General features: G+C 33.3%; 2 protein-coding genes across 2 annotated transcripts; one reads left to right on the forward strand and one right to left on the reverse strand.

Annotated features, from left to right (window-relative positions):
• Positions 1–1,235: 1,235 nt before the first annotated feature.
• On the forward strand, positions 1,236–3,665 carry LOC139883489 (ras-related protein Rab7). Its single transcript, XM_071867666.1, has 7 exons — positions 1,236–1,383; positions 1,504–1,530; positions 1,717–1,816; positions 2,756–2,902; positions 2,990–3,070; positions 3,170–3,315; positions 3,453–3,665. Exons 1-7 carry the CDS (start codon positions 1,331–1,333, stop codon positions 3,517–3,519), a joined length of 621 nt encoding a protein of 206 aa, XP_071723767.1. The 5' UTR covers positions 1,236–1,330; the 3' UTR covers positions 3,520–3,665.
• A 252-nt stretch (positions 3,666–3,917) lies between these two features.
• On the reverse strand, positions 3,918–6,425 carry LOC139846888 (rho guanine nucleotide exchange factor 8-like). Its single transcript, XM_071836438.1, has 7 exons — positions 6,368–6,425; positions 6,126–6,242; positions 5,884–6,038; positions 5,255–5,329; positions 4,917–5,165; positions 4,506–4,826; positions 3,918–4,400 (listed from the first exon to the last, which is right to left on the reverse strand). Exons 1-7 carry the CDS (start codon positions 6,423–6,425, stop codon positions 3,963–3,965), a joined length of 1,413 nt encoding a protein of 470 aa, XP_071692539.1. The 3' UTR covers positions 3,918–3,962.
• Positions 6,426–11,051: the final 4,626 nt, after the last annotated feature.

The raw sequence follows: 11,051 nt of genomic DNA on the forward strand, positions 1-11,051 counted from the left end.
AGGCTTTTTCATTTAGCTTCGGACGAAAATTGCTTGCTCTCGGATCGTTGCAGCTCAAATGGTTGGAATTGGGCATGGGTTCGTAATATTGGCTTCAGGAACATTGTATTGCTAAACAATTGGTCTTTGAGCTGGGTGAAGTTTCTATTTCGAATGAAACTGATGCGTGGCAATTGGACTTGGTTGAGGATGTGAATTTCACAGTATGTAATAATAGGCGATACATCGATGATCACGTCTTACCAACACGCGATTTGCATACTAGGTGGGTGAAGTGTGTTCCACGTCAAAATAATATTTTGGTTAGCGTTAGACAGGTTACCAACGCGCCAAAATCTTTCACGTAGAGGCGTGGAAATGAACGTGATTGGTTTTGCGTCTTGTATTTTTTGGGTAAGCAAGGAAACCCTCCTATGAACGAGCACATTGGCTCGCCCATAGAAAGTAAAACCTCGGGTAATCAAGCCTCTCGAGCGCGAGACCTGGTACCGAGTGAATTGTGCATTATGCACACCCTCTAGTCACACTCCCTTTTTGAACAATTTGACATAGCCATGAATTGAACCCGGGTGGTGTGCTTCATTGGGCAACTCGGTGACCACTCAGGCAAACTTGAATGGTTTGTGCGTCTTGTAATCATGGTATCGAATCCTTGCATCATGTTATGTTTATCTGCCATGTAGCGGATGAGTTACGAAGAATTACTAGAGTTTGGATTGGCTTGCGATACCTTGGTTTGTAGACTGGACCGAGCTTATGTCGTGGTTTGACGAATGGCGTGCTAGAGAAGATTCAAAGACAAAGATGTATGCAATTTTGACGGCTTTAATGTGGCAGGTTTGGCAGTATCGGAATAACCTCATTTTCTCTGGCGAAGAGTTAAAGAAGCCTCTGTTATTTGATTTCATTCGTAGTGTTTCGTACTCTTGGATTAGTAGTAGAGGAAAGTTTGATGTAAATTGAAATGATTGGCTATAAAAGTGATTGTAAGAACTCATTTTTTATCCTCCTAGCTGCTTGCTAGGGGTAGTTTCTAATATAATTTTGGCTGTTAACCAAAAAAAAAAAAAAAAAAAAAAGGGTTAAAATTGGAAAGTAAACTTTCTTTGTTAACTTTTAATTTGCGTGTAGTTAAAAAAAGGTGCATTTCACACATTTGATAAAATGTCGAAGGACGAAAACTGAAAATATGGAGAGAAGTGCCAAAATTGTTTGATATTTTTCCGGATTTTGAATCTATATCTCTGATTCAAACCCTAAAACAAGATTTATATACTCGTAATCTCAATTACAGATATAGAAACTAAATCACATAGATTGACTGGGATCCATGGCGTCCCGTCGTCGAATGTTGCTCAAAGTCATAATCCTCGGCGACAGCGGGTCTGCATATCTCTCTTAATTCTTATTCTTAATTATACTTAATTGTGATTCATTATTGTTTACATAAACTGATTTGAGCTATACTTTAACTGTTTTTATGCTTTTCATAATTGATTACAGGGTTGGAAAGACATCTCTTATGAATCAGTATCCTTCACCTTTTTTTAATTTAAATTTACTTTAAAATTTTGGTTTTTAATGGATTTACAGCAATTAGAGAATATGATTCCTAATTAGATTAAATTTTTGGAATGATAATGGTTATAAGTAGATATATTCATTTAAGTATGCTGTTAAAAGTAAAATGTAGTTCCTTAAATTTTGGTAATATAGATATGTGAATCGAAAGTTTAGTAATCAGTACAAGGCTACGATCGGAGCTGATTTCTTAACTAAAGAAATTCAATTTGAAGACAGGCTTTTCACATTGCAGGTCTAATTTTTATTTCAAGTATCTATTCCACTATTTTGTTTGTGATCATTTTATTAGATGTCTTTATTATACATGTATGTAATATTTCATGATCACATCTGATTATATTTTCCGTTAAAATGTTACATGTGTAGGACATGCTTATTAGATCTAAAAAGTTACTGCACTAATTCACGAACATTGTAGTAATGACCCAAACTATCTTTACCATATGACCCAAACTATCTGATTATCGAGTACATTATCTGCCATTTAGGGTTTCTAGTACTTAATAACTTGATTAGATGTCGAGTTAATATCACATTATGATCGTGTCTTCCAGATGACATATATATTAGACGATTAGGGAACTCTTTGATTACTAGTTCAATGCTTCTATTTATCTCATGTACAGACGTGTGACGTTCCATTTTCCGCCATAAGAACTAATCCATGTTTCCTATATGATTTAAGAAACTTTTGTGCTCTTACCATGATCTTGTTTGGTCCCTACTGAAAAACAAAATGTCCTTGTTAAATATATCTTATTTCTATGTTTGATGACAAACCAGTGACCTTCTTTGTGATCATTACTTCTTTAATATTATAATAACTTCCCATGCTATGATGTTCACAGAATATAGTTGATATTTGGAAATGTATCAATATTTTTGTTGTAAATACACCTCATTTATATTTTATGAAGTTTTTTAAAATTTTGTTAAGCTCTAATTTCATTTAGACCCATGTCCCATATGTTAATTTTCTGAAATCCATAGATAAAAATATCAGCAGTTGAACTTGTGAGATACGTTCACTAGTTTAAAGTTACAAATCACGAGTCGGAATTGTGAGATACGTTCACTGTTTATTTTTTAGTAGACCTTTTGTCAATACGATTATAATTGTTCATCGGTAGTTATTAACATTATATGGTGCTTACATTTGGTGTACATTCAGATATGGGATACGGCAGGACAAGAAAGGTTTCAAAGCCTTGGTGTGGCATTTTACCGAGGTGCAGATTGCTGTGTCCTCGTTCATGATGTTAATGTTAAGAAATCATTTGACAATCTTAACAATTGGAGGGAAGAATTCTTAATTCAGGTAATAGTCCTCATTCAGTGGTTAAATATTACAAAATATGATTTTGGATATATTATATATTTAACCGAATGATATGTCATAATTTAGGCTAGCCCTTCTGATCCCGAAAACTTCCCATTTGTTGTATTGGGGAATAAGGTAGATGTTGATGGAGGCAATAGTCGGGTGGTAAGTTGATCATCTTAGTTTGCAGTTAATCAAGTATGATTATGATGTCATTAGAATTTGAAATTGTAATTAAAGTTGGTGATCTCCTCTAAATTATAGGTATCAGAGAAGAAAGCTAAAGCGTGGTGTGCTTCAAAAGGAAATATTCCGTACTTTGAAACTTCTGCCAAGGAGGGTTTTAACGTTGATGCTGCTTTTGAATGCATAGCAAAAAATGCTCTGAAAAATGAACCTGAAGAAGAAATGTAAGTTTATGTATACTTTTCTCATTATAACATTTTTATTATCAAAAAATGAATACGTGATCATGGAACGCGTTATTTCATATAAAGAATTATACTAAATTATTATATTCACTTTTTTTTTTTTTGTATGGATGAAGCTACCTTCCGGATACAATCGACGTGGCAGGTGGACAGCAACAAAGATCTTCAGGGTGTGAGTGTTAAGTGTGAGTTTATATGTTGACATCATGTTCCGTTGTTGTTTTGCTTTGTGAATGTAAAAATAGTCATAACTTACATTTTCACATTATACAACTCTTTTATTTCAGTTTACTGATTGCTTATAAAAAGTTTATGTGGTGAATGTTTAATACATGTTTTTTTGCATTAATCTTGAAATCATGATATTGGCCACTCTTTACCACACGAATCATATACATACTGACATACATACAGTTGCGAGTCAAAATTTAATCTTTTGCACTCCATTCAATAGATAGTACACCGAATCTCACGGATTCAGTTCAAATGTTAATCTAAGAAAGCCATAAACTGCTACATAAAATCTTGAAAATTCAAAATGTAACATGATCCATCCTTTCCTTTCGTTTACTTCTAAAAAAAAGGAGATACAATGTCTTCACTAGTACTGATCTTTTTGCTTTTCGTTAATGTCGTTCTGTTGGGCTTCTTAATCCATAAGCCTCAAGCTTCTCAATGTATGACATCTTCCTTGTTTTAACATGTTTGTTCTTAATTTTACTGTTTTCTACATCATCAGTCAAATGATCAGGACTCGAGTTCCCGTTCCCGTTCGACTCAATATCTCCATGATCAAAATTCCACCCTTTGGAATCAGATAGTTGCATCACTAAAGTAGGCGTTCCTTTAGGACTGTGACCTGGCGTTCGGTCTTTCATTAGACTAAGCGCACGCGTGGATCGTGGTGACATGGACCCGATTGATTGGATCTTCTTGATCATCCCTAATGATGAATTCTGTGCCACCTCATCTGCGTTTAGTACATCTTCTATGTGCGTCATTACATTGCTAGCCAAATTCTCCAACACTCTTGAATAGCTTTCTAGTATCGAGTGCCCGATATTCTAAATTATTTCACAATATCACCGTTCATCAGTACCACAAAAAAAAAAAAAAAAAAAAAAATTGATTTTAAAAAAAAAAAAAATCACGGTTTCTATTAGTCATACTTTATTGTACTCGATTTTGCTGATGTCTAGCGACGATTGAGGAAGTCCCGGGAACTTTTGTTTGATTAGGAGTAAAATGATTTCTGCTCGTTCTTCGAACAGTTCTCTTCGTTCTAAGCTTACGATCGAACTCCACGAAGTTTTTGCATCTTTTTGATGCATTTTTCTCTTCCATATGACGATCGAAGCTTCTATTTTGTTCTTCAATTCCATTATGTTTTGTTCTGATGACGTGTCCATAGTCTTAAGAAATTCTCCCGGATCAAAAGACTCATCTGTAATGCTCTTGTATATCAAATCTCCCAATGTAGTTTTACCATTCTGTACATGTTTAATTCAAATGAATAAGGTACAAATCATGAAGCCACTGTTACCTTATATACATATCTATAAGAAAAGATGTATGTATACCTTTGGGAGAGAATCGATGTAAGTTTCGGGGATCTCCATTTCTGAAAGAACTTGAGCATTAATGGCCATGGAAGCTTTAAGAACTTGATTGCAGCAATCTTTTTGATGTTTCATCCATTTTCGTGATTCATCTGAAAGCCCACCTGGCGGAAGCTTAACTCTCGGTATCCACCATTTATCGATAGTTTCATCTGCATCCTCAGGCACATACCAGAATCCTTTTTGATCTGTGAAGTTGTCTAGACAATCCTGAAACATGTTTTCATATAATTACTTCACTTGAAATTAAAATAAATCTAACTTTTAACAGACTGAGTTAATTATATAAGAATGGTTACAATTAGCATTGCATCAAGTTTTTTCAAAGCAGGGATGCCGGTGAGTAGATCTCTTCGTTGTTGCGTCACCATAATCTGCAAAAATCAGAGTCATTTGCCAAAATCCAAGGGATACAGATATATAGATATAATTAAAGGGTGGTAACTCCGTTCCTATCATTTAAAAGTGGGCTGATTCGGGTTATGCTATATCTCTAATGGGTCAAATAAAAAACTAGCTAAATATGTAATATTTCAAGTGGGTCGTACTGACTATCGCCCAAATTAACACTGTTAATGAATGAAACCTCCTAATTCAAATATCAGATCATCTATAAATTAAAATAATTTGTGTAATCATATATGAATATGAAAGGGTGGTGATATATCAACCATATACATCTACCATAGTATATGCATTAACATGTTGTACTGTACAACCTCTTAATGTACATTATGGTGGATGTATAAAAAAAATGGTGGATATATCAACTCATTATTTGAACTTTTGAAAAAAAAAGGTTGCAGGTCAAATCAACCCAAATATAAGCTGTGGTGATAGCAAATTACACGTGGTGATCCTGACCCGCCCGTTATATTACCTCTAACTAATTTTATAAAACATACACAAACACTAAAAATACACAAACCTCCATTTGTGATCCATCTTTAGCTATCTGTTGTCCCGGGGTGAACTCAACGATATTATCAGTCACTGACAGGAGCCAATTAATTTCTTTTCTCCATTTTCTTTTTCGATCTTCTGGAATTGGAGCAAGCTTATTCTGTTTACCAAACACAGAAGCTGCAAATAGCCCACAAATCTAAAGATAAATGGATCAAAAACTTCCCGGTTGGTTACGTAAACATGAATCCGAAACAAAAATATTACCAGCAAGATTCGTAATCGCATTCGATAAAGCCAAAGCCGTCGAAACCCCATTACCATGACCTGTCATATCTTCTCCTAAAAGCAGACGTACAAATCTTTCCTTCATTTGTTCTATGTCTGCAAAACAAAAATAATTTAATTATAATAATAATAATAATAATAATAATAATAATAATAATAAAGAATAGTTTTTTTTACTTAAACATTTGATGAAAGAACATAAAATCGTTGAAGTCGCGTACCAGTATTAGGCCTTTTTTGAAGGTCGGGAGCTCTACTGGTTTCGGATATATTCGACATGATTCTTGTTTTTGGACCAACTGTTCTTTAAGGTTCTTGTTATCTTCTATGAAAGCTTATGCATTTCTATGGCATGATGTTTTTTTATAAGTTTGTTTTGAGCTTCTTGAGTTTTGTTTAAGGAAATGGGAGTAAATTTGGACATTATTGAGAATGTTTTTTGTAATTGTTTTGATTTAATGACTTTCACTTTTTTAGAGGAGATTTTAAACGTGGGTGCATGTTCATATTTTAGTGAATATAAATTTAGAGTAGTAGTAGTAATATTTTTCTCAGTTTTTTTTGTTGAAGAGTGGGGGCTTACTTCTTTTTAAAAGTCAACTAACCTTTTTTGTTTTAACTCTTTTATGTTACTAATTTATTTTGATAACACTTATATTTATATCAATTATTTCTTCTATTGATTGATGATGCTTTTAAAACAAATCAATAAAGATTGCGTAATACTCTCGTGTTGCAGCCTAGTTTCAAAGTGAGCAGCGCCATGATCAAAAGAAGTAACTATTTTTGTAAAGTGTATATGACAATCTAATCTAATCAATTTATATTAATGTCCATTTCTATTATAATAATTTCAGTCAAATCCTAAATCTTTGATCCATTACTTAATAAATTAAGAGTTGTACAGAATAAATATATCATTAAGTGAAAAGTAAGCATACCACATAAATTTTCACCACCGACGCCGCAATACACGCCCTTCAAATCTTCCTACCTCAGCAAATGAACTATAACCAACAATACTAATTTAGGGTTTAGCCAAATATCACTTCAACTAGTTGAAAGACTCGTAAAATCACGAGTTTATTAAAGAAAAACCATTAAATAATATGTTATTGATGACAAATGAATGTAAATGCTTAAGTCGGTGAGTAAAAATCACCTTGTAAATTAGATACATTCATGTTGCTTGTTTCTTATCGACCGATTTAAAGGAAAGACACTAACACTGTTAAGGACGTTTCACCATCAAACGAAATTGTCTAATTTGGCTTATAACTAATTTGAATATACACGGACTAACATCAATCCTAAAAATTTTGTAACTCACTGCTCTAGTAGAAGACCAATGCAAAATCTAATCCTCCTCCAATGAATTAAAACTCTTGTAGCTACACCCAAATTTGCTCAACATCACAACATAGCATGTGTTAGTGAATTTTCAAATTGTGACGTTAATTCATTCTTCACAATGACATGGATTTTGTTAGCCTGCATTAGAATATAGAATAAATTAATGTTAAGCTTTATAAAAATGAGTAAATGACTATGAATGTTATAGAACTAATCTGATATCATTGGTAACAAAATAATAAAAGGGGTCTAAAAAACGACGTTATCCCAAATCTATAAAATGCCATTTTATAACCTTAACTTGAAATGAACCCAAATAGAGATAAGATTTTAACTTGATTACCCAGTGTAACCGTACTTAATAGTCAATACCCAGCCAATGACATATTATAAGCTTTGCAAAAAATACTTAAAAAAGTAGAAACATACATTTTGAACAATGACATATTATAAATTTTGTAGAAGGACTAAACAACATTCAAAAAACACGAGTTTTGTTAAAAAAAAATATATACGTAGAAAATTTACCAAGTATATACATAGTAGTCAAACTGTATGCAATAAGGAACAAATAACTTGTGCATTCATTACAACTACAAAACAAAACATGCAGTTCTTGATGTTTAGATATCAAGTGTTGCACATCTTGTGCATTTGATTTTAGCAAATACACCAGCACATATAACGTTAACACACACATTTGCAAAAATTATCCAAACAATCATAAGTAGTTTGTTCACCCATATGTAAATGCTCTTCAAATAAATTAGGGCAGTGTCGTATGCTAATTGTCGGCCGATGTACATTTTTGAAAAACATTAAAACCAAGTAAACCACCAACGAACGTTTGCTTCAACGGTATCAAGTCTCAGTGTGGAAGGGCCCGCGATTAGTTGCCAAGCAACCCGGGTTCAATTCCTGGGGGCGGAAGGTTTTCTCTCTAATTTTCTGCGATTAATTTTCAAGCAACCCAGGTCCCGCGATTAGTTGCCAAGCAACCCGGGTAGGAGTTTCCTTCTAGCGTGTGTGGGTGCAAAATGATGAGGGTCGTCGAAATAAATGATCTGCTGATGCAAATTCGCCGTTAAAAAAAAAAAAAAAATAATAAAAAAAATAATACAAGTAAACCGATAGCATCACGTTTTTGATGAAAATAAGTAAATTGATCCGGAACAATTTTCTAACACCTTCCTCGCATCCTGAAAAATCATGTAGTTCTTGATGTTTAGATATAAAGTGTTGCACATCTTGTGCATTCGATTTTCGCAAAAACACCAGCACATATAACGTTAACACACATATGCAAAAGTTATCCAAACAATCATAAGTACTTTAAGTAGTTTGTTCACTCATATGTACATGCTCGTCAAATAAATCGGGACAGTGTCGTACGCTAATTGTCAGTTGATGTACATTTTTGAAAGGGATTACGTATTGGGAGACCATCTAAATATGTGATTTTATGTTTGTAGGCCATCCGTTTTAAATAACGATTTTGTAGGCCACTCGTATTTGTAATTTGTTGTGTTTCTACCAAATCCGGTAAAATAGGGATCCAGAATAATTTAAATGACCCAATTACCCCTGTATTTACATAAATTAAAATAAAAACATTGTATAATTAAAAGTAATTAAAAAATTGTGTTTCTTGCATCCGTGACTCCATCGAAATGTAGTCTTTCATCATCGTTACATAGCTCAGTTGAATCAGTTGAATTTTCTTCTTCAACATCACCCTCTAAAAGCAACACCGCCACCCTCATGATCACTGAAAACAAGATGTATACAGTGAATAAATGAATGATGTGAGGAAATAACAAAATTTGTGTAAAAAATTACAAAAGTATGTAGGTATATTTTTTTGAACGGTGATTTTTTTGGCATCAGTAAAAAGTGTAAAAAGTATGTAGGTATATACATATACGTCGAAATTGAATATGAAACGCATGCGCCTCATCTTCAAGTTAATTGGTTATATATGTGTGTGTGGTTTAATTGTTATTTGATGCTCAGTTGTAATCAGGGCCGGTCCCGAGAATTTAAGTGCCTAAAGCGAGGTGAAAAAAAAGGCCCTTACGGCCTTACCCAAGGATGCAATTTCTTTTAGTTCGGGTCCGCGATGTTTTGTTGGTTTAATCGTGAATCGTTGGTTTTAGTTAATCTGTTTAGTTAGCTTTTAGTCTTTTAACTTGGAAAGTGGGGCGCGCGTTGCCGCGCTTGTTTGCAATTATTAAGACGTTTTTACTATTGTTGAGGTCCGTCATCAGCTGCAGTAACAGCCAATGCAGTAGTCCTGGAATTGAAATTAGAAAAGAGAACATTTATTGAGTTCATTTGTTGTCCAAACAAACAACAATGAGATGATCTTACCACCTTTGTGAGTTTGAGAGCTTCCAACACCTGGACACCACATATTTCAAAAATTTTGAGAACTTCCAACAACTACACAAATCAGCCAAAATGCAACATAAATGTGAAATATACTTGCAAATATTAATTCATAAGACCTAAACTCAGTTATACCTATCGATTCAAGAAATATTATTTGACTTTCGCATTTCAAACTTTCAACTGAAAAATCAAATGTAATAATATGGATGCAATTGTGATAGTATAATTTGATAAAGTTACCAACTTAGGTTCACAAAAAACAACTAATTTTTTTTTTTTTTCAATATTAAATTCCAAGTAGAGAGCTTACATGTTTAGTGAACTGATGAAATTTGTCGCTTCTAACACTTCTCGATCGTGTCAAGACCTGATAATTTTGTAACACACATAAGAATGACGTGTATAACAATAGGAATGCTTGATGTTACATACCTGAAACTCCATTTTGTGGGTTGTTGCCGATATAAGTAAAAGCTGAAGACTAATAAATGCAACACTTTCTTTTTTTTACCAACCATTTAGTGACACGGTATGAATACTAAGTTTAATCTTTCGAAAAATGTATTAGAGAAACATACAATCCGGAAAATAAATAATAGAGAGTTATAAAACAAACAGCTTTAAAATGATAAACAAGAAAAAATGAGGCTCGGTTAAGTTATGTGTGTAAGTTCTGTTTAGAGAACATAAAACACGATGGCTGCAACGTGTAGTTACTGAAATGTCCCGTTCATATCGATTATAAACGTTCCATATTAATTGATTTCGTCGCGAGGTTTTGACCTCTATATGAGACGTTTTTCAAAGACTGCATTCATTTTTAAAACAACCATAACCTTTATTTTATCGATAAAGGTTTAAAAAAAAACAATACGTAGATTATCAAATAATGATAATCTAAAATATACCGTTTACACACGACCATTACATAATGGTTTACAATAAGAATATATTACATCAAAAATAAGTTTCTTGAATGCAGTTTTACACAATATCATACAAGCATGGACTCCAAATCTTGTCCTTATTTTAGTATGCAACAGCGAAAGCTCTTAATAATCAACTGAGAATAAACATGCTTAAAACGTCAACAAAAATGTTGGTGAGTTATAGGTTTAAGCTATATATTATTATTCATATGGTGAACACCTGGTAACCGAC

This window comes from Rutidosis leptorrhynchoides, chromosome 1 (assembly GCF_046630445.1).
Source record: "Rutidosis leptorrhynchoides isolate AG116_Rl617_1_P2 chromosome 1, CSIRO_AGI_Rlap_v1, whole genome shotgun sequence".
NCBI lineage: Eukaryota > Viridiplantae > Streptophyta > Magnoliopsida > Asterales > Asteraceae > Rutidosis > Rutidosis leptorrhynchoides.

Coding starts and splice junctions, on each gene's coding strand:
- LOC139883489 (XM_071867666.1), top strand. CDS start 1,331: ATGGCGTCCCGTCGTCGAATGTTGCTCAAAGTCATAATCCTCGGCGAC. Junction 1,817..2,755: donor ACAGGCTTTTCACATTGCAG/GTCTAATTTTTA, acceptor GTGTACATTCAG/ATATGGGATACGGCAGGACA. Junction 2,903..2,989: donor GGGAAGAATTCTTAATTCAG/GTAATAGTCCTC, acceptor GTCATAATTTAG/GCTAGCCCTTCTGATCCCGA.
- LOC139846888 (XM_071836438.1), bottom strand. CDS start 6,425: ATGTCGAATATATCCGAAACCAGTAGAGCTCCCGACCTTCAAAAAAGG. Junction 5,330..5,883: donor AAGATGGATCACAAATGGAG/GTTTGTGTATTT, acceptor TGATTTTTGCAG/ATTATGGTGACGCAACAACG. Junction 5,166..5,254: donor AACTTGATGCAATGCTAATT/GTAACCATTCTT, acceptor AACATGTTTCAG/GATTGTCTAGACAACTTCAC.